Genomic DNA, 24,281 nt, shown 5'->3' with positions numbered 1-24,281 from the left:
AGTGTTGACAGTTTAATAAATCAGACACTGATGGCAGAGCGCTGAGTATTACATCTTTTTTCAACCAAACATTCTTTGCGCTGGTAAGTGGGTACTTAAAATATTAAAAGTAAAAATATTTCACAGGGGGTACGTCACTGAAAAAAGGTTGAGAACCACTGATCTAGAGCATTCACAATTGTTCTCTATTGTAAGAATAATCATTTTAAATCATAACCAAAGCCTTTCAGCAGGGCCTCAATCACCCAAACCATGCAGCCCCATTGGGACAAAATTAAAGAAACATGATTTTTTTTTTTACTGATTTTGTCACAGTATTGCATCATATTCATGTTCCATCAAAGGCTTGTGCAACATACTAGCTGAGACTATTGTACGCCCTTATTCAAACTAGCTGAAGCTGATGTAATGTTCCTCACCTCATGCATTGCAGAGTCCACTTCCTGTTTGATGCTGGCCCCGCCCACCCAGGTGATGTCACCAATGAGTGCGAGCACTGTGGAAAAACCCTGTGAATTTATAATCTTATGTCCCAATCACTCTTAATTCACTGATGGTTGATCTTATCCAGATTTTTTTTTTATATATTATGTGTTTTGGGGGAATTTAAAGTTTTATTGTTGATTCTGCTGTTAAAGAAATAATGATTCAACTTCCCAATAGAAATCCAGTTAATTATATCTGTCTTGGCTTTTACTCACAATGAAAATAAGTTGTTTTCTTTAGTCCTGCTTCATATAGTCAAGTATTTGTGTCTCATTTAATCTGGTTCTGATGGATTTTAAAATATATTAATAATTAAACTTGAACAATTTATATATCATTTTTAAAAAGCAACAATTTTAGTCATATAAGTCATATAAAACACAAGTAGTCTTGCATCAAACATTCAGTTTATTACAAAAACAAATGCTTCACAATAAGTTAAATGGGTGGCAATATAGATATACAGAATTTCACACAACATCTTTATAAGCAAACAGGTGAGTAAAATGCTTCAAAAATCTAAACCTGAAACTAGAGCTTGCTTTCTTTGCTTTGATAATCATGAAAGCAGTCTTTTTTTTCTGATTCCTTTTCTTTTCCTCCTCTCCTCCTGTTTGAACATTGAGATGACATTTAGTTACAGTTTAACAGCAGGGACAGAAAAAGGTCATCGGTCAACTTTTAGTCTCCTGCTGCACGTTTAAGAGCAACAAAATAAATGATTAAGCCCTTTTATGAAGCAGATACCCTGTAACAATAAATACAAAACAGTACATTTAAATGGTAACCAATAACTAACGTGTGTCTGTTCTCTGTTATCAATATTGTTTTAATAAATAACTTTATTTATTGGGTTTCCAGACAAATGACATGTAACAGCTGTTTCAAATGAGTACTTACAAAAAAGATCAAAGCAATAAAAGTTACAAAACACCTGCTTAAGAAAGCTAACAATTAAAATATATATATTTTATAAAATCTAATGATATAAAATTATATATATATATATTTTAATAAATAAAATCATATATATGAACACGTTTAAAATATATAAATATTTAAAATTATATATAAATGATATATGATTTTTTTTATAAGAAATGAAATTATATATATATGTATATATAATTACATTTTTTAAAAATTTAATAAAAAAATAAAAAAATAATAATAATAAAAAAAAAAAAAAAAAGATACAAAGAAACAACTAGCAATACAAAAATAATCTGTCACCTATGGGAACTAAATAAATGTGTAATTGTAAACTTTATATTATTAAAAGCAAGTACTTAAACTAAAATGACTGCACTGAGATATTTCATTTAGTTATTTGCATTGAATTACCTTCTCTCAGTGAGAGCGGTATGACAAGCTTCTCCTGACCTACTTATAATGATTTGTCATAAATATTTCTTAATTTAGATCATTTACATTTTAAGTTTCTTTTTTTATAGTAGTGGAAAAGAACTCGTCACTAAAACAGCTTGTTAACAGACTTTTCCTTTTCTATCTGGCTGTGTTGTGTTGTGGATGTTGAAACACAGTAAACAAACATTATGTCCAGAGTCTAAACTCACCCGCATATCTGCTGCATTTGTGGAATGGTCTCTGGCAAAGTCCTCCCATAAGTGTCTGGCAGCAGGAAACACAAGAAGGCGCCGCAGATGGCGAGACCTCCCATCAATATGTATGGGAGCGCCCTGTAGTATTGTCCTGTAAAAAACAAGCAAAATATTCTTTGAGTTAAATTAGAAATAAGAAACTTATCAACACATTTTCCAGGAAACTAAATGTTAAAGTCAAGACTGAAGTTGGGCTGCAACTTTTATTATTATTTATTATCAATTAATCTGCAGTATATTTTCTGAATTGCTAAGTCTATGTTAAAATATGTTAAGTAATTTAGGATAATATAAAATCAATGTTAAAAAAATGTAAACATTCAATTAGAGGTCAAGCTAATGCCTTAAGTTTGCTCAATAAATTTGTCTAAATAACAGTTTAAAACTTTAAGATGTTCAATTTACTGTCATATATGACAAAGAAAACGTCAAATTTGAGAAGCTGGAACTAGAGAATCTTTGATTTTGCTTGAAAATACTGAAACAATTACTTGAATATTAACTCAATCTCTCGATCTCGACTGATCAACAATTCGTTGCATCTCTTTACTGCAGAAATAATTAATGTGAAAAACCAAATATCCTGACCCAGATAGACGATGAAGGGGGCACAGATGGTTCCGATGCGAGCAGCCATGGAGCAGCAACCCATCGCTGTGTTTCTGACAACAGTGGGGAAGATCTCTGACGTGTAGGTGTACACCACACAAAACGCTGACGTCATGCAGAACTTCCCCAAAATCTCCAGGACCACAGGAACACTCGGTATATCTAAGAACATAAACAACAAAACTCTTAAATGAGTTTCATGCAACAAACCTAAAGAGATTTGAAGCATCGAGTTCAGCTGTTTCTCCGTCGCCATGTTGTTTTTTGCAACCAGTGAACGGAAGTTACTATATTTGGAATGCAGGTAGTGACGTAGCGGTGTCATATACGGCTCTGGTGGCAGCGACCTGTCAATCACAGTAAGCCCCGCCCTAAAACATACTTTGTCTATGGTCTATTTGATAAATGGGACCATAATTTACTAAATGAACATCATGCTGTATTGAAGAAGACTTGAAACTAGATATTGAGACCATAAACTCATGTTTACAATGTTTACTAAAGTAAAAAATAAAGTGAGAAGTAGAGTAATTTTCTCATAGACTTCTATACAATATGAGTTCTTTATGCAACCGGAGGAGTCGCCCCCTGCTGGCCAATAGAGAGAATGCATGTGTTAAGAAACTTCCACACAGAAAACAAAGCATTACCTGTTGGGATGAGGTGAACGCAGATGATCATAACGCCTCCGAAGAAGAGTGTAGAGGACTGGCAGAGGTGCCTGGAGCAATACTTGAGCAGTAACAAGGCAATTATGTAAGCCGGCACTTCCACCACCGCAGACAGGAAGCAGCTTAGGTAAGGGTCGCTGTGCATGTTTGAAGTGTTGAGGATTAAAGCATAGTATCCAATCATGACGATGATCCTGGAGAGACATTCAAAAGGTCAAAATTGGATGCATATGTAATTACTCTCTTGTATAACCAACACTCAAATTTGGACACAAGTTTCGAAAGTTATTGATTTTTTAACACTTTTTTTAACACATTTTTATTGATGTGAGGAAATTGTAGACGTACCACAGAAGTGAACACAGAACTGTCAAAGAGAACATATTGCAGCTGTTCACGATAACTGAAATGTTGTATCTCTTCTCTTTCATATCCAGCCCTTCCTCGATCTGGGGGGAAAAAAGTAGAAGAGACAATTAACAAAGAATTAAAATGTGAAAAAGGTCCATGAGCAACCTCCCACGTAAACATATTGATCATTTTCATTGCAGTTCTGTTGCTAGGGCAACAGCTTAAGTCCCCGTTTTCTTCCTGACAGCTGAGTCACTACATACTTATATGTGTATAAGTTTAAATCTAAATTATATAACTGTACTGTGATGAAACACATCAATGCTGGTGCTAATATGGACATTTCTCATTCGTCATTTCATGCTTGAAAATTACTCAAAACACCAAACCTCTGTTTTAAATTAGCCCTTCAAGGCCAATTCTGAGATATAGTTGACCGCTTGGGACTAATCAACCTAATGAAATTAAACAAACCTGTCAATCACAGTAAGCCCGCCCTAAAGCATACTAAACGTTACCGTCTATTGTACTCTAAATGGAGCATCATTTACTAAATGAACATCATGCTGTATTGAAGAAGACTTGAAACTAGAGATTGAGACCATAAACTCATGTTTACAATGTTTACTGAGGGAATAAATCAAGAGAGAAGTAGAGTCATTTTCTCATAGACTTCTATACAACCAGAGGAGTCGCCCCCTGATGGACATTAGACAGAATGCAGGTTTAAGGCACTACTGCATTGGCTTCACTTGACAGAACCGGAGGTTGCTGCCTGGTTGCGACATGTCGTGCAATGGCAGCATAAATACATGGATGAGCAGTGGACATGGAAAACTAACCTGCTAACCAAATGTTTACATGTTTACAAATTAATGTATAAATACTTCCACTATATTGAGGAACAGGACGTTTTTTTAAAACCGTGTTTATGTTGTTTTTGAGAACAAGAATGAAAAACGATCTTTACAAAAACAAAACCTGGGGGTGAAGTAACACTTTAACAAACAAAAATACAGGAAATACAACAGTTGGCCCATTAAGAATGTTTATGTTGTCAAATTGAAAAAGGTATTGCCTGAATTTATTTACAATTATATAAAAAATTAATTATTTGTGTTTTTTGCTGTCATGCAGATGCAAAATGAAGTGCTAAATGAAGTGGAGATGTGTCCTTGGTATGTGTAAACTATGCATCAACAGGTATTAGTGGGATACATACGCCACCTCGGCTGCATTAAGACCGGAAGCGGTTTGAAGCGAATTTGCGACAATAGTCTACAAGGGGTTAAATGGTATTGTATTCTTTAGGATTATTTATGAAGCTGTATAACAGTGACACTGCTATAAACGACAAAAAGTCTAGTTTGATTTTCTTTGCCTCTCTGAGGCATGTTTATGTTTATCATGTGTTAATTATCAAAAACTAGCTACCTCAGCTTGTGTAAAAATGTCTTCTGGAGCCTCAACGTTGTTACTCTTGGCGGCGTCTCTCAGTATGGCCTCAGCCTCCTTCAGTCTTCCCTGATAGAGCAGCCAGCGAGGAGACTCTGGGATCAACCTGGAGGGTTAAAACACAAGGCTACAACCAGATCAGCAGGACAAAGGGCACTAAACCAAACCAATCTGTGGTCCTTAACCATGACCCTTAGGGGGACTGTTCAAAACAGCATTTATTGCAACAAATTATCGACCAAAATGCAAATCATTTTGACTATATTAACCATCTGAACATCCAGTTAATCTGGCAGATTTGGGCAGGACAAATTAAACCTTAAATATTTGTGACCAAATAAATTCCCACAAAAGCTCTGAGCATTTAAGTCTAATCAGCCAGAACAATGTGCGCAATAGAGGTTGTAAATACACACATTTGCCAAACCAACCATATCATCTTTAACTTGAGGTCCTTTTATGCCTCATTCTAGTGCACAAAGCCAGAGCAGGTTCATTACTGTTTCCTGAGGCCGAAAAGCAGGAAACACCCACTACAACCACGAGTCACTGAGGGTAGCAACAAGCCCCACAACGGTTTGCAGATTTATGCTAAATGGGAAGTAATTCAAAACAGTATGTTCTGGTTTTATGAGAGAGAAGCCTTCTGTTGTGTTGATAACTTGGTTGTTTTGGTTAACTCCCCAACCTCAGATGAAGAGCAGCCGCTTCCCTCGGCTTTTCAATGGGAAGCCTTCTACACTAAAAATGACCGGTGAGATGGTTATATTGTGAGAAAAAACGTGGATGACACAATAATGAGAAAAACCCAAACATTTTCAAGGTTATAAAGTCAGAAGTTCTTGAGAAAAAAGTGGAGTGCAAAACCGTGGTAACGCCAGCTGTCTGAATTTTGTTGCTCCTAAAGCAGTGTCATTACAATAAGGATGGCCTTCTAGATAGGCTTCCACCACCACCTGCTTCACAGAACATGCTTCTGGAATAGCACCTTTTAGAAGATTCTACTTGGTTTATTTGCAGTATAGGTTTCTTTAAAAAAGGGCAAGCTGAAATACGATAATTTGAATGTTCTTACCACCATAGAGGGATGTAGATCAGGCCAGAGGCAGCAATAGCGATCAGCAGCGTCCACCAGTCTCGGAGAAAGTAAGCTGCAGCTGGTAATGCCATGTAACCCAAAGCTGAGCCCATAAAAACGCCGAGGGAGCAGAAGAACACTCTGGCTTTTGGGCTTAGAATTTCTGTACCTGTAGGTGTAAAACATTGTATAACAAAATGATCAACACAAACCTGAGACACAATCTTTTAGTCAGTTCTGTTCGGGGCAAATTTAAATTTCCAACATGTATTTTTCAACATTAAAGATTTTACCATCCAGTTCAGATTGGCCATTATGACGTAAATTAATAGCATTGCGTGATCAAGATGCTCACCCAGCACAAATGCAATGGTATAGTTGGAATTTCCCCCGGCACCCACGAAGAAGAAGATTAAGCTGAAGATCTCCCAGTTCGGGGAGAATATCTGTGCTGTGATTGACACAGTCTGAAGAAGCATCATGAGAAAGAGGGTCGGCCTCCTTCCATACCTGTGGAAGAAATACAGATTATAGTTACTTTAATACCTTACAGTTAAATTGGACTGTGATTTTAGGTAATGCTGTGAACAGTACAGACCTGTCAGATATCTGGCCTGAGAGAAACCCTCCCACTAGAACACCAACGTAATGGATTGAAGTGGCCAGTGGAGATTTGTATGCATTGTCACAGACCAAGTCCCACTGTAAAAATCAACAGACTTTTTCACTTTCTAGTTACAGCCACTGACATTTCAAAGATAATTAAAATCTCTTGTGGACTTTTTCTTTTGTGCTAATAAAGTGAAACCTATAATCACATATAAAAGCTGTAAAACTACTATGATTTTGTGCTGAGTTTGGCGGTCCCTGTAGATGAAAGTGTTTGTATTTCCAAGCACCAGAGCCCCTTTAGAAAACCTCTAATTTTACTGCAGCAGGGTCTGACATTGTGCCCGTCTCAGTCCTGGTTCTGGTTCTCCAGTAGCCTCCCTTCCCTCCAGTGGGTCCAGCAATACGTCCTGGGTCTCCAGAAGCATGGTGTTGGTGTTGGCTTCCAAAGAGGAGAAGCTCTGTTCCTGGAGGAGGAAGAGGAGGAGGAGGAGGAGAAACTGCTGCTGCCAGGAGCAGAGCTCTCCTGCAGCTCCAACTGCAGGTTGAAGGCTGAGGTGAAGCCAGATCTGGGTCTGTCCACAGTGGACTGGTCTCTGCTGGATCTGGGTCTGTCCACGGTGGACTGGTCTCTGCTGGATCTGGGTCTGTCCACGGTGGACTGGTCTCTGCTGGATCTGGGTCTGTCCACGGTGGACTGGTCTCTGCTGGATCTGGGTCTGTCCACGGTGGACTGGTCTCTGCTGGAGTCTGAGCTGAAGGAGTTTCTGGTGAACCTGCATGATTTCATCTGGTTTCACCAGAATCCGACCCGGTGGCTCCGATGACGAGCTTTAAGAATAACTTTATAGAAACAGACGATCTTCTCTCTGGTGGTCTTGTTTACTGATGGAGGTCTATAGAGGATCAGGACTAAACTGAGACTGATTCAGGACCAGTTAAAAGTTTCTCACAGTAACTTTAACCTGATCTACCACAGAAATAAACGAATTAATAAATGTTAACTATGACCTATTTTTACCTATGACCCTAAGAATCGTAATTTAATCTTGAGATACTGAAAGATCCACACACTTAAAAGTCTGTTCATTCTCTGCTCAGGTAGAAAATACTCCAATATATCTTTATATAGCCAATAGTTGTTAGCTGCTATATTAATACTCTGGATTTCGAATTTAGCACCTTTAATCAATATAACATAAGAGCAGCAGTATCCACAATGTTCAGAAGAAGTGACAACACTTATAGTACTATTAATCTATTATTAAATAAAGCATAATTAGCAGTAGTCAGAAATCACAAAGATGGTACTATTACTCCTTGAAGTAGTAATAAGGACTAGTGGTTGAAAGTCACACAGGTTTTGCTATTTAGCTATTTTAGTGTTTAATCTCCACTGAGTAACATAAAATCATAATGAGGCTACATTTAAGTTAAGAAACAGTTTACGAAATCCTTTATCTTGGATTTTACTTATCTTACACGTGTTACTGGTCATTAAATGATTGAACAAGGTAATAAAATAAAAAAGCTGATATGGTGATTATTTTTAAAGTTTATTACTTTAACTTTTAGCTCCCTGTGAATTATACACCAAAAGCTGACTAAATACTGTGATGTTTTTCTTTGTGGAAGTTAATTGATAACTTATTGCTCACCTCTGTGATAATGGTTGACTGGTAGATGTCCTTGTTGTATGTCCAACCATCCAGACAGCTCTCCAAAGGAATTTCACTCACATTCACTCCCACATTTGGGGTGATATTTCTTTGAGAGTATTGCCGGACAAGTTCCAGGTTAAGCCTCGAGCAGGAGCTGGGCTTTGCAACGCCATCGACCTTTTCCAGAGGGATTGTCACATTTCTCCACATGTCACTGATGCTGTAGTTTTCAGGGATGAAGCACTCGTGAGGTGGCGTAGCAGCTACAAATACTATATATGCACCAAAAAACCCATTTGGGAGAATGCTGATGGCCAGTGCAAAAAAAATCCTTCGCTGAAAGGGTCCCCAATTTCCAAGGAAAGAGGTGATGCTCTCATAGTCTCTAATTTTTAAGCTGCTATCACCTGAATCCTTCATATTTACAAAAGAAGACAAGCAATAAAGTAAAGACTGCGTCAGTTCTTAGAGGCACAACAGAGATTGTGCTCTGTCGCTCTATGACATTCATATCAGCAATAAATCTGAGTTCATGGTTTATATACCAGCTGGGAGGTTACAGAGTTACATATTGCTTTGAGAAAAAAAAAAAAAAAAAATGAGGAGGGAGTGTGGGTTTGGCTTGGTATCAGCTGCACAAGACAAAGGCGCTGATAGGTGCCACCAAGGTTATGTTACTCTTGTTTAGTGTTTCCTGTTTTACTTTTTGTACTCGTCCCTCCTCTCGTTTCAGAACACTTCACTTTACATTACATTACATTACATTACAGTCATTTAGCAGACGCTTTTATCCAAAGCGACTTACAGTCAGTAGTATATTACATATCATTCACCCATTCACACACTGATGACAGGCTACCATGCAAGGTGCCACCATCAGACTCTAACTAACATTCATCATCCAGTCCACACCGATGGCAAGCCTTCAGGAGCAACTTGGGGTTAAGTGTCTTGCCCAAGGACACATCGACTGCCGAAGCCGGGTATCGAACCACCGACCCTCTGATTGGAGAACTACCTCTCCACTACACCACTTCCTGCCTTGTGTGTTATTTCCCGCCAGTTTGATTAGCTAACTTTCTCTAAAAGGAGTTGAACGTACATTGAACTTTTTTCTGTGGTCATTTGAAAACTACAAAGAGAAAATGGTGGTCGTTGTTAGTAGTTAGTAGTGTTGAAGCAACCCAGGGAGACGAATGGCCGGCTAGTTCAAGTCTTTATGCTAAGCTAAGCTAACGGGCTGGTTAGCGCTTTAAAATACCGTACAGACATGTGAGTGGTCTTGTTTTTCACATGTTTCCAAAAATATCAACCATTTTCACTCGGAGCAACATCATATTGAGAAACATTAATTCAGGATGCATTTTTGTTTTGTTAAATGATGAAAACAACTGTGTGCTGTGAAGGTTCATATGTTCATATTTTAATCACATGTATTGTGGACCAATCAGCCACAAATTTCAATTTCATACACACATTTTAAGATCCAAAAATATTCTTTACCACATTTCTAAAAAACTGTTCTTTAATTAGCATCAACTGAGTAGAAAAATAAAGAGTTTTTTAAAAATGATAAAAACAACAGTTCTTGCCAGAGGACTTTTGGATCCCATTGTGCATGTTTTGGAATTTATGTTGAGATTATTACTTTGAAGATAAATGATTTTTGTCTTTCTTTGAAGCAATGCCATTGAGAAAAACTACAGAGGAAGAGCGTGCACTTCAGATTTGGCTTCACATTGAATGGGTGGGTTCCTCCTTCCTTCATTTTCTGCATATTTCCTCTTTTTGGGACCCTTGCACAACCTGCAATAGAAAGAAACATCATGGTAAAAAATAGCTACGCAGCTAACCAAGATACAGAAATGGCAGTCAACATATTCATATTTTCTACTTCTCTTGAAGAAAGACATAGCCTTCAAAAATAGAAGAAAATATGCCTCACTACATGAGCAAATTTTATGATTCCTGATAAGAGGTTTTTTTCCCTGTAAGGCTTTTTCTAGGAAAACCACTTTATCTTCTAGGCTATCAGGGGGTCAGTCTAAGTCTTCAGTAAACAAGCCTCGAGGTCGGCGATTTGGCCGTTGCCATCTTAATGGAGACCTGAAAAACATGTGAACTGCAGTGACCTGAGTGAAAACATAGACTGTATTTAAGAAGTGGAGGTAGTCATCGTGAAGTCACCACTTCCGTTTTGAAGCCTCGAGGTCGGCGATTTGGCCGTTGCCATCTTGGATTACGGCCGTGGCCATCTTGTTTTTTTGCAACCAGTGAAAAGAAGTTACCATATTTGGAATGCAGAGGATTGACGTAGAGACGCCGTATACGGCTCTGGTAGCGACCTGTCAAATCACTATTCTATCTATTTGACTCTAAATGGAGCATAATTTACTATATGCACATCATGATGTATTGAAGAAGACTTGAAACTAGAGATTGAGACCATGAACTCATGTTTAAAATGTTTACTGAGGTAATAAATCAAATGAGAAGTCAAGTAAATATCTCATAGACTTCTATACAACCAGAGGAGTCGCCCCCTGATGGCCATTAGTAAGAATGCAAGGAGGTTGTTGCCTGAGTTAAATGCACCTACTTCTGACATTCTTGCATCTGCTCCACTGTTTCTGGAAGATCTCTGTTGAGGGTCTCCGGGAGGAAGAAATTCACCACGGAGGAAGCAATTGTTAGACTTCCCATGAGAATATAAGGCAGAGCCTTATTATAAGTGCCTGCCAATAACAGAGGAGCAAAAGTGTACATTAGAAATTGACAAACATTTACTAGAATAAAGAAACAAATTTAGATGTCACTGACATTACCCTATGCAGTCTTGTTTTTATAAACGGCATACTATTTCTTTAGATACTGTACTCAACGGCTACACACCTAGATAGATGACATAAGGAGCTGTGATGCTTCCAATCCTCGCAGCAGAGGAGCACATTCCCATGCCGACGTTCCTGAGTACAGTGGGGTAAAGCTCGGCGGTGTAGATGTAGACAATGCTAAAGGCCATGGTGAAGCCAAACTTTCCAGTCATTTCCAATGCCAGAGCAACATACTGAAGGGCTGAGGAGGGGAAAGAGAAAGATAAGATATTTGGAGTGAGTTATGAATGGAATCCCCAAATGTGTGCTGTATATATAGTCTTTTTCATCTCTGTTTTTTCTTGCCATAAAGCAAATCACCTTCATCGATTAATAAAGTTTTATTGAATTCAATTGAATACTTCTTCTTTGTAGGTGAAAAGAATAATGAACATGTTAGTAGGTTATTTAAAAAATGTGGGCTGTCAATTGGCTGATGGTGGAAGGGGTTGTGTTGTTTGGTTTGTTTAATATGTAGCTTCAAAAGTACAATCTGATGAAACACTGACTGTTATGTCTTCAATCGTTGCCACGTGTTAGAAAAACGTGAAACAGGAAAAGTACATTTTGGGACTTGCTTTGCTTGCCTCAAGAGGAACATTAGGAACAGACATTTCAACACTCTTCTCAGAAAGGGTATGCTTCTTATATATTCATCATGAGTTTACTTCTATGTGGAAGTGCATAGACAATAATTAACTCCCGGGCTTGCACATTTGCACCCTCTTTTGGAAAGTATAGATCTAGTTTTCAGTTTTCACTGTACAGGAAGGGGATAAAAAACTGTGAGAATTTCCCTCTGAGATGTAGTGAAGTAGAAGTAAAAGTTTACAGAAAATAGTAATACTACAATAAAGTACAAGTACCTCGGATTTGTACTTGCAGTATGTGAGTTAAAGTGCTAAGTTAAATTCCACAACTGCTGCAAAGTAAATGTGCCTCATAGGAAGCAACTGCTATTAAAGAGTCTGTTCAGCCAAATTACAAATGTATGTATGCAGCAAGCATGACACTGTCATCATGTTTTTATGCATTCAAAATATATATTATGTATTTTCTCACCTACCCAAAATGATATAAAGTGATATTAAGACATGCAGATGTTTTGGTTGAGATATCTGTCTCTTAGATGTGTGCCTGCACCAATACAATGGAGGTTTGATTGATAGTATTTGTAAAAAATACACATTTACATTTTTCTGAAGAAGCTATCCTGTCGATGAAATCCTATCCATCCAATAGAAGGCAATATGTTTGTGTTGACAGCACCAAATCTCCTTACTTTGACGGACCTGTAGGGGTCCCACAAGGCTCTATTTTTGGACCAATTTTATTCACACTATATATCTTAATGAACCACCTAATGTATGCCAAAACATCAATATTCAATTGTATGCAGATGATGAAGTTATTTTTAAACAAGCAAAAGATATCCAAGAAGCCACTTCAAACTCACATCTGCAATGATATGTTCTGGACTAGTTTACTAAATCATGTCTCTTATTGTATGATGAAATATTCAAATGTGTTCCTGAGAGGGTAGGAGCTTGACATTTTAAAAGTACCTTGGGGGTCACACTGGACTTTATGTTAAAATCCAAAAGTCATGTGAAAAAGGTACACTTTAACACCATACAATTGTATATACTTTTTTTTGTGTTTCCTGCCTCGGGATCATGGTTGTTTATTAGCATTCTTGCTAAATCCAACAGGTTTGTTGTGTTTTTATACTGATTATATCTATTTATACTAGATTAACGTGCTACAATCCTATCAAATAAACATGTACAAATTAAAGGAGTGCAGCATAAATCTCAGGAAAACACAAGCTAATATAAAAGAACAACTGCATGGCCTTTGTAATTTGCCTGAACTCACTCATCTCCTACTTTGTAATGCGAATGCTGCACAACAATTCCTCTTGGTACAATTCCTCTTGGTATTTGTAAAAAATACACATTTACAAAAAGTTCAATCTTATCTTATCTTAAATGTCATGCTGCTATTTGTTTCAGAATGCTCATCACCCATGGCTCTGGTGTTTTGTCTTTGTATGCAGTATCATTTATTATGGCTGTGTGATAGGACACTTTGTGAATATGTGTGTGAGAACGTTAAACAGGCTCTTACTATTAGGGATGAACTGGATTAGAAGAAGAACTCCTCCTCCAAGGATGAGGAACGATGACAGAAGTGCTTTTCTTGGACATCTCCTCAGCAGACAAGTAGAAACAACGTAGGCGGGGACCTCAGTAGTTGCTGATAAAAAACAGTTCATGAAGGGGTTGCCACTCAGGTTGGAGGTGTTCAGGGATAATCCAAAATACCCAATGTTTATTGCCATCCTGAAAAAGGAAAAAAGTAATTTGTATTATCAAGTAAATGTCATGACATGCAGGTTTACAATGCTCTTTTTTCTACCGGTTTCTAGTTACGGTGTCACTTTGTTTTTGTCACAACAACATCTAATGTGAATGATGACTACTTCATAATGATGAAAAAAAAAAGAAAAAAACTCACCACAAAACGAGACACATCAGTGTGATGCATCTGATGTTCTTGGATTTCAGGATATCAAGCATGCTGTATGTCTTGCCTGGAGAGGTGCCCTGTAGCTAAAACAGAAACAAACAAGACAATTCATGTGGTTACATTTTCCAGAATATTTCAAACATGTTATGGCAACTTGACAAATGGTTTCAGGGTTTGGAGTTTGTTTAAATTGGGCAAGTTTTAATTGTTCTTTTACGTCAGCTACTATTGGCTGAGTTTCATGTTGTCTAGAGACGAAGACAAGCATTCACATGATATTTAATCAATTACAGATAATGTGTCAAGAACCAAGAATAACATCTTTGTCTCTAACAGTAATTTGGAAGAATGCTGTGTAGGAATTTGATAGAGAAATGTCATCAGATATAACAACAAATAGCACACATGAAACCGAAGAGGAATGCATGTGAAGACACTTTTATTGAGTGTCCTCATGTCTGAAAAGACAGATTATTGGGGCCAAAATATTGAAAGGGACATTATCAATAAATAGTGTCTATTTGCAACCTGGTGAGAATAGTAACACGGCAACCTTTTCGGCAATTTACACCTGGTCAAGTTGAATATGCAACTTATTTAGCAATAGTTAGCTAGCAGAGAGGCTTTCTGGATGAAATATTTAGTAGTAATAGTAGTATTTGTATAAACAGTGACAAAGAAGGGATTAAGTTGTGGTTGATGAATGGGTCCAACACAAGGGTTCAAATTCTAGTCGACTAATTATTATCTGTTTTTTATTACTATTATTTTCAATTTTCAGTCACAGTTTGGTTTAGGCAACAAGTGTACTTGGTTAGGTTAAGGAGAATTATGCATAACCTACAGTATGATACGTATATACACATTAAGTATCTCATTTGTGCAAATATCATTGTTGGCTCAGGTGTAAGTAGCCATATTTGCTATTCCTCCCGGACCTGAATTGTGTCGATGGCTTTTGACACCTGGGTGCTAACATTATCTGCCATAATTAAAAGGTCACAAAGACAAAGTAGAGTTATCTTATTAATGACAATATGTGAAGCTCACCTCGGATTCTTTAAAGATCACAGATGGTGCTTCGACCTTATTTTTCCTCGCAGCTTCCCTCACGATGGCCTCAGCCTCCTCAAATCGTCCCTGAGTGATCAACCACCGAGGAGACTCTGGGATAAACCTGCACAATAAATACATGTTTACTATGAGTGTCAACAAAATAAGTTGTTTTTTAAATAATTATCACATCTTGTTGTTGAATCAGGGATGCTGACTTTGGGCACAAAATATGACTTTATCAATGAGTATTATGAATAACGTACCACCAAAGTGGGATGTAGACCACAGAAGTCATGGATAGAACGGCCAGCAGAGTCCTCCATTCTCGGATGCCGTATGCGATCCAGGGCAGAGTCATGTACCCAATGCAATAGAAAAGGAACGCCCCGAGAGTTGTGAAGAGCACTCGCATAGTTTTACTCAAAACCTCGGTTCCTGCCCGAGATATAATCGTAAGAGTTTAGTGATGAGCATGAGATTTAGAAGAGATGAATCAGCAGATAGTATGTCAAAGTATCCAATCATGCAGGCGCCAATGATCTCTGGCTATAAGACCAAACATAGGAGAAGTTTGCAATGCGTACCTAGTACAAAGGCAGAAATATAGAGGGATATCTGGGAGGCTCCAACAAAGAGGAACATGATGCAGAACATCTTCCATGAGTGAGAGAAGGACTGAAGCAGGACAGCAAGACACTGGGCTGCAAGAGAGATGAAGATAACCTTCTTCCTCCCAAACCTGGAGGGAAAAAAACATGCATGTCATTGACAGTGATTCACAAACACTGTGCATTTAGATTTGTTTTGTCCCTTTTTATACTAAAACCCCTCCATTTAAGGATAATACAGCTGGGCATAAACAACAGAACGAGGAATGCTGTTGACTGGCCACCTGGCCTTGATACATTTTAGTGTTTGTTTCACTTACTGAAGACCAGAGTCAGGGAAGAAAATGCTCACCAAACATTAGCAAGCAAATACCTCTTTACTTCAGTCTCTTAATACTGGGGGACTATTGCATATGTTAAAATATCTATAATGTCTGTACTGTTGAGGCAGGTATTGTGCATCTAAACATGCTCAGATTCAAGTTGAGAATCAGGACTTGCTACCCTTATAGTCATTACTTTATTTAAAATCTACTGTGTTGGAGTAAATGTAAGTAGCAACTTTTCCTGTGAAACTCAGCTGTATGTAACCAAACTTAATTTTTGGTGCACCTCCCTGCAAGGAATAGGAAACTGCATGTAACTTAGTTGCATTACATAAAATGAAACTTTTTGCAACGTCTTCCAACAGCCAAAACAAAATGCTGACAACAAGCCACATGACTTTTGATCAGGAACAAAGTGGACTTACTGTAGTCCAAGACAGTTAATTAGTTTTTTGCAGAGGACTTTGCTCGGAGCAGAATACGATCCATGATTTACATGAAAGCTTGTAAAAACAGTCTGCTTTTGCTGATCATAAACCCATTGCCAGGGACTTTCACCATCACCTGTCATGAATTTCAAATTGTGTTTTGGTTAAATTGGATTGTTAGGGATAGGATTACAAAATATAAGGACTGATATAATCACGTCTTCTCATGAACTGCTTGTGACATACAAGTCTTAGATTTACCCATCAATGTGACACAATGATGAAACAGCTCTGGAACCTCAGAGGCCCTGACCCCCCCCTCCTCCACTGTTGGGCGGACAGTTTTCACAGCTGCAGAAGATCTAAATAGTTAAACACTCAAGTGCGCCACACTGCTGTGTCTTGTGCTATTTTATGCTCCAATCAAAGACGCACGACACTGATGTCTGTCTGAGCAAAACGCTTACAACAACTAAGATCAGATACTCCATGTATTTAGGAGCAATTACATTGTATATTCAATCATATAACCATAACAAAGAGCAATTATAGCACCGCTAAGGTAGGAATGTAAAACATACAACCAGAGGCCCAGAATAGGACATCCTAAGGGTTCAATCTGGACCGCAGGATGATATTATGCAATGAGTGTCATTTGCAGAGAATTGTTCAATAAAATACTATTCCTATTTGTCCACTTGGGGTCATTCTGTCCTCATAAGAGTGGCAGGTAGTATGAATAGCATTTTTTTTGTACAGGCTACATGAAAACAACACTGTCAACCGTAGGTGGAAAAGTATTGGGCAAAAGTTGACACAGAGGTGTTGCATTTTCCAAGAAAAATGTAAAGTCTGTTTTGAGTCTTGTTCATCATCTGTTTTTGAAAATGGATTGTTCATGAATTGCGTAAATGTTTTCAGAAAAATATGAAGGTTGTTGTAATTTAAAGGTTATTATGCAATGGTTTCACTGGTCCTGGTTTCCTGAGATCAAATTGAGGTGAATGAGTTTGTCCATCCTGCACAAAGAACGTTTTAGAATTTAAAACTCTTCCTGTAATGGATGAAGTTCAGTCAACAAGTTCTCTTCTCTGAGTACACATGAAGACATCACATCATGGGTCCTTACTAGGCTTTCTGTCACCCCACACCATTTGATTAAGACAAAGGATGTTTAAGAAACCATCACTGTCAGACTGGTGATGAATCTCAGTGCAACCTCTCTTGGTGGAGATCAACTTCAACAGTAGATGGAGCTGTTGTTATTATAATGAAATCATCAATTCTCCAGTAACATTCACTATATTGTTAATCTTCCTTTTCTTATAAGCATCCACAAACATTTCATACATGATAAAAACCCATTTGATAAGATAGCTCACCTAATAAAGGACAAAAGCAGTTTCTATACATAAATATTCAAGGTTCATATTGGACGATGGCAGGAATACATTTAGGGAACTATAACTGATAAATAAGGATGAAATACCTGTCAGAAAGATATCCTGAGATTAGGGACCCAAAGAGGTATCCCACAAAGAGAGTGGAGGATGCAAAGGGAACTTTCCACTGGTCGTCACAAACCAGGTCCCACTGTGAAAAGATGGGAATTACAAACATGTTAAAACAAAAAGAAGAACAAAGCAAAACTTAAAACAAGTCAGAAAACAATGCACAATCGTCCTGACCTCTGTGACTATGTTGGACTGGTAGATGTCTTTGCTGTAGTTCCATCCATCTAAACATCTCTCCTGCTGCAGGCCAGTGAGGTTCACATCTGTCCCAGGGACAAATCCTTCAGCGGAGAGATTCCTCACCACGTCTAACCTGTATCTGCTGCACTGGCTCTGCACCTCCTTACCATCCACTATCGTGAACGGAATGATGGCACTGGTCCACTCCTCGGTCAGGTTGACGTCTGGAACCAGACAGTGATGCTCTGGAGCCGCCCCGACGAAGACAATGTAAAGCCCGTTGAACCCAGTTGAGACAAAAACTGTGTTCAGGAGGAAGAATGTGGTCCAGAAAAAAGGACCGGTTTGTCCGAGGAATGCAGTGTCTTCATCATAGTCTCCCATTCTTTATGAGGAAAAAAACAAAACACCTCCCTGCTCTTGAGGGAGTTAAACAGAACTCTGAAATTCTTCAGAGTATGAGCCGTGGTGGTGTCCCTCTTAAGGTCTAGAGCTTAGTGTTGGGTTTGAGCCCTCTGGGGAGCAGAGTGAGCTGGTCCCTCGGTGGGACGGGAGGCACAAATAAAAAACTTCTCTTTCCCGTCCTGAGAGAGTTTTAAACCTTCTTTTCAAAGGGGATAACTTTTTCCTCCCAGAGTACTTTCAGAATGCCGGCTCCAGCGTCTCTCATTCAGTTTATGAGCCAACTATTTATCTCTGGTTGGTGAATGAGAGTCGTCTCACTCACTGATTTGATTGAATGGATGTAAAATGATCAAAAGCCTCAGAGTGACCAATCTACCCCCCCAGCTCCAGCACCACTCTGGTCAAAGAGCCATTTTCTCCAAACAACATTCCACACTTTTAAATACCCAAAAGAAGTGCACGTGCCTGTACTCTAAATGTTGCTAAGCAGCATTAGGACTGACTATTTTTTAAGCCAGACTGCAGACGCAAGCATGCCTTTATGTAAAAGTTCAGCAGGCTTTGAATTGCATAATAAATATGTTAATTTAACTGTAATAAACTGCTAAAATGGCTAATTTACTACAACAAAATAAACACCCCTAAATTCACAATCCGAAACTTGTGAATGGCAGTATTTATGTATGTTTGTATATATGTATGTATACAATTATATGCATATATTTATTTATTTATTTATTTATACAATAATATGCATATATATTTATTTATTTATTTATTTATTTATGTATGTATGTATACAATTATATGCATATATTTATTTATTTATTTATGTATGTATGTATACAATTATATGCATTATTTATTTATTTATTTATTTATTTATTTATTTATTTATTTATTTATTTATTATGTATTTATGTATGTATGTATGTTATGTTATGTATGTATGTATGTATGTATACAATTATATGCATATTTATTTATTTATGTATTTATTTATTTATTTATTATTTTTTATCTTATTTATAAAAACATATATAAAACAAAAACAAGTTTGGGATTGCCTTCCACAAAACCTTGTAAATTTGCATATTGAATTTCCCGATTTAACTACAGATTAAGGTGTTTTGTGTAACAGTAGTCTTTACTCCTCAAGAGGAACACTGTTAATGACTTCAATCAGTGCTTGAATGAATGAATTACCTTTCAGGAAGATAATCAGGAATGTTTCAACTGAGCTAAAGGAATGCAAATGTTTTAATCGCCACGTTCTTTGATCAGTGAAGACACAAAATGGCTTTCACAAACGACTCATCACAGATTAAATAATCTACTCGCACAAAAGCAGGAAAGAGAATTGATTGCCGGATGTAAACCAATACTGAATGTGACTCACATGCTACTGTAGGTTTAATATTACAGTAAGTTAGTTGCTGTATCCAAACCAGGTTTCTCATAAGTGGATAATAAGCTTAAATGATTTATTCTCACCAAGTTATGATAATCGCGTGACGGTCCAACTCATGTAAACTCTAAACCAGGAGTGGATTTCTCAATGCACAAAAAATATCTCCTCAAGAGAACTGTAGCCAGGAAAAAGCTATTCAATACAGGGGACTGACCTCAGGTCTTCAGGCGGAGTTATGTATCTAACCTTTACACTATTTAACTGCAGGATGAATATTTTCTAGCAATATAAACTCCACAATCATCACCAAGAAACTTCCTCTAAGATGGCTTTCAGTATTTGTGCACCTAAAGAATGTAACAGTTTGCCTACTTATCTTAAACTTACTCCGCACTAAGTTCTTTTAAATCCAAACTAAAAACATTCCTTTCCAATTGAGTATTTTTCACCAGTGTTGGTGAAAATATTCAGAGTTAAAATTGTTAGTGTAAAATAGACAGTGTAAAAGTACATTGACTATTTCAGTGTTATTACAACAACAGCAAGAGTAAAACGCTGCACAGTGTTGATGAAAATGTTCACTGTTACAAGACTGTTACAAGACTAGTGTACTCTAAAGTACTCTGTACTCTAAAGTACTCTGTACTCTGGTAAGCTCCTTCTCCTTCTCCTTCAAACGGACCAGTTTCACCACCGCGCCTTTTTACTCTTTCGAATGACTGTGGTAAATTTCTCTAAATCACTTATGAAACCACATTTTGACATTTCAGCAGAAGCATCATTTTAGAATAACTAAAGCGAACTTTAGTCGAGCAGTTTTTGTGTCTTGAAATACGGAATAGCAGAGAGCAAACGTGACCGAGTGAAAGCTGCTTAAATGTGACGACAACATCAATGTCCAATGAAGGCTAACAAGCTAACTTGAAACTCGACAATGTGGGAAGAGAGGTCAATGTGAAGGAATAGTGTTGTATTATTTTGAATGTCCATAGATGACATTAAAATAGCAGAGACTTCATGTGCGGGAAGTGGGTTAAACTCTTTAGGTAAAGTATCCAGAACAACCTAACCTTGCAGGTTCTTAGGATGAACTTTCAACCTAGTGTGAATTATTTACTGCATATAATCGCTTTTCTTTTGGCAAGTTACACTAAATAAGCAAAAGTTCAGCAGGCTTTGAATTGCATAATAAATATGTTAATTTGCTAAAATGGCTAATTTACTACAACAAAATAAACACCCCTAAATTCACAATCCGAAACTTGTGAATGGCAGTATTTATGTATGTTAAACTCTTTAGGTAAAGTATCCAGAACAACCTAACGTTGTGTGCAGGTTCTTAGGATGAACTTTCAACCTAGTGTGAATTATTTACTGCATATAATCACTTTTCTTTTGGCAAGTTACACTAAATAAGCACTTTTCAAAGCAATGTGAGCTTCACATTGCTGTCTAATTACTGTCAGTCCTTTCTAATGTGTGTTTGGCAAAAGCTTGTCAGTGTTAAATTGAACTTGACCGTGTTTTCTCAGTAACATAAAGATAACGTCATGTTACTGCATGTGTTGTTATTTACTGACTCCGTCCTGTTTTTGATTGGTAAGGCTTCCTAAATGAATAGAGCCTGTAGTATTGATAAGTGAAGCACGTTAACGCTTCTAATAGCGTCACATTCTGACGTTGTTGTGCATTTTATTGTCACTAGCACCAGCTAGCAGGTCATATTTACAGATGAATTAACAGAGCACAGTGGGGTGAAGGCATGATGACAGAATCCTGTTGACAGAGAGGAGTAAGTTGTGTTACTGCTTATGCATTTAACAGTATAGACACAGTATATTATGCTTCAAAACTACTACTATTGCTTCTGCTCTCTGCCTAATGTAAATATGCAAGCTAATGGCGTGCAAACTGTCACAATCATGTAGCCTGATGAAGAGAGACGGAAAAGTAGAAACCAAAATATGCACAGGAGAAAAAAGGACAAAATACTATTGTTTATGTGGACAAGGCTGATGGAATGTTTCACCTTTATTTAATAGACAACTAATGATGAAACATCACAGCATTGTATCCTAATGAGCCTAATTGAGCAATCTGATCTGATATTATCAGAAAGATGAGTCATAGATTTGGCCACTTATCTAATCTCACTGTCTTGTTGTGACACAGTATTTTGTAAAATTGTATCATTCCCGGATATAAGCTAACAAACATTGTTTTACCTTTATTCCTTTTAAGTACATGGAATTTCTCTACTTTGTTTTTCAGATTTCCCCATTCCGTGCTATGGTTCAGTGATGGTAGGTAACATTTCGATAAATTAACACAAACAGAGGTCTTTGTTTACACACATGTCAAAATGATTTCTGCCTGCATGCCATAGGAGCTCCACACAGTCCAGTTACTTTGGAATTGGGCAAATGCTGATTGGGATTTTTAAAGCCCGAATGGTACAATATGGTTTTCCAATCTACTATATGCCAACAGGAGCTGATGTTACTGTCAAAGTATTTTGTGTAACAGATTATAATACGGTTTAATTTTGTCGTTTTACAGACACCATCATGTTGATTAAAACAAGAATCTATAACGAACAGAAATATGTCAAGATCAGCGAGCCGAGCTTGGATGAATTTTTGAATGCTGGGAGGTCATCATTCATATGCCATTGTAAAAACAAAAGGAAAGTAGATGTGTCAGTTCATAACTTTTGAGGATGCACCTCATTGTGCTATTTGTTGAAAATAATTTCAGTGTCTCACTTTCTGTCGAGCTACATTTAGTGGCAAAGTCAAAATATATCACTTAGAGTCTGGGTTTAAACCCTTACTTATTCTTGGTATCTCATATGTATTTTTTCTCTTAAGCTTTCATGAAGTTCTCCATCCCACCTGTCACTGAAGGGATCAGAGTATATGATGAGACGGGTAGCAGAGCAGCCCAACGCTGGTGTTTTTACTATCAGATTTGACATTGGTAAAATTGTACAATCTTGATAACCATTTCTTTCAGCATAGTTCATGGATTGTTGACTAAGACTTAGTTACACTTTAAGGTTTTGAAAAACCAACAAATTGTAGGTGTTTTCTCCCTTCCCTCTTTCTCCGGAACTACACATAGATCCCCAAGGAGCAAGTTCATCAGGCAGTCCATCGATTGATGTCGTAACCAATGCATCGCTGGACCTTTCAGGCTGCGGTCCTGAAGATTCGGTCACCCTTGAACTCATATCCTGCGGCTCTGGTGATACAGTCGTCCTAGGTGAGGATTACAGTCCTTGCAGAAAAAGGCAGAAGGAAGATCAAGATGCCAAACAGGTAGGTTGATAAAATGTTTGTTGTGAGCTTCCTTTAGGGACTGCCCCCTTTAAAAAAGATAATAATCCTGTGTATCTACGGTCAATCATTTAATTTTTAGTGAATATTTTCCTGTCGTTTACTCTCATTTTACAGTTGGTTCAATCTGCGTTGGCCAAGAAACCTGGTGGAGACCGTATTGTCAAGGAATACAACCGGACGAAAGGTCTGACTGACTCCTCACTGTGATGGCACTGTGATGTTCTGAATGGGAGTTACACTTGCATCTCAAAACCTTATAAAAAATTGATATTGTTATTATTTTTAATAAATTGTTATTAAGACATGGATATAATGGTGTTTGTTGTTTTTCCCCTGCAAACATTTTGAGTTTTACTGGGTAAACTGTGTTAGCTGGACATAGTAAATGCAAAAACTCTTATTATTGTTATTCTGTACATAAGGTGTTAGGTAAGAATAACACTAAAAGGGAGTGAATACAGGAGTAAATAATTTATCACTGGCAAGAGTCAGTTAAAAATCAACACTGTATTTGGAGTTATTTCGTAATCAACACTAAGTGTCAAGTAGGTCTAACACTCATGTAGAGTAACTTAATACGAGTTAGTTTTGATTAACACTTAGTGTCAAAGTGTCAAATGTTAATAACACTACAAGTGTTATTTACACCATAGTGTTAAATTTGAGTTACACTTCTCAGTGTAACGTAGTGTAAAATATTAACTCTTAAAAGAGTTGAATTGACTCTGAAATTTTAACACTATGTTCAGTGTAACTTTAACACTCTGTAGATAAGGACCATATGTTCACTGACTTAATGTTAAAACTCTTTAAGTGTTAAATTGACACTGCCGATTTTACTGTGTATATATAAACATACATATATATATATATATATATACATATACATATATACATACATACATACATACATATACATACATACACACACATACATACATACATACATACATACATACATACATACATATATATATACATACATATACATACATACATACACATACATACATACAAATATACATACATACATACATACATACATACATACATACACATACATAT

General features: G+C 37.3%; 2 protein-coding genes across 3 annotated transcripts; both read right to left on the bottom strand.

Annotated features, from left to right (window-relative positions):
• Positions 1–913: 913 nt before the first annotated feature.
• LOC129113434 (solute carrier family 22 member 4-like) lies at positions 914–9,039 on the bottom strand. 2 transcript variants are annotated; one of them, XM_054625710.1, is made up of 10 exons: positions 8,540–9,039; positions 6,871–6,974; positions 6,628–6,782; positions 6,270–6,441; positions 5,174–5,300; positions 3,737–3,837; positions 3,368–3,582; positions 2,697–2,879; positions 2,064–2,199; positions 914–1,096 (listed from the first exon to the last, which is right to left on the bottom strand). In XM_054625710.1, the coding sequence occupies exons 1-10, from the start codon at positions 8,960–8,962 to the stop codon at positions 1,018–1,020; spliced, it is 1,695 nt and encodes a 564-aa protein (XP_054481685.1). In that variant the 5' UTR covers positions 8,963–9,039; the 3' UTR covers positions 914–1,017. The 2 variants fall into 2 exon arrangements, with proteins under 2 accessions (XP_054481685.1, XP_054481686.1); XM_054625711.1 differs by lacking the exon at positions 2,697–2,879 and having other exon boundaries at positions 920–1,096.
• A 907-nt stretch (positions 9,040–9,946) lies between these two features.
• On the bottom strand, positions 9,947–18,443 carry slc22a5 (solute carrier family 22 member 5). The gene is made up of 10 exons (XM_054625217.1): positions 18,054–18,443; positions 17,855–17,958; positions 15,588–15,742; positions 15,267–15,438; positions 14,998–15,124; positions 13,936–14,030; positions 13,546–13,760; positions 11,435–11,617; positions 11,142–11,277; positions 9,947–10,348 (listed from the first exon to the last, which is right to left on the bottom strand). Exons 1-10 carry the CDS (start codon positions 18,441–18,443, stop codon positions 10,243–10,245), a joined length of 1,683 nt encoding a protein of 560 aa, XP_054481192.1. The 3' UTR covers positions 9,947–10,242.
• Between the last annotated feature and the right edge of the window lie 5,838 nt (positions 18,444–24,281).

The sequence above is a fragment of the Anoplopoma fimbria genome, chromosome 24, assembly GCF_027596085.1.
Source record: "Anoplopoma fimbria isolate UVic2021 breed Golden Eagle Sablefish chromosome 24, Afim_UVic_2022, whole genome shotgun sequence".
Lineage (NCBI taxonomy): Eukaryota > Metazoa > Chordata > Actinopteri > Perciformes > Anoplopomatidae > Anoplopoma > Anoplopoma fimbria.
Note: the sequence above shows the minus strand (reverse complement) of the source record. Positions and strands in the feature narration are given on the sequence as shown.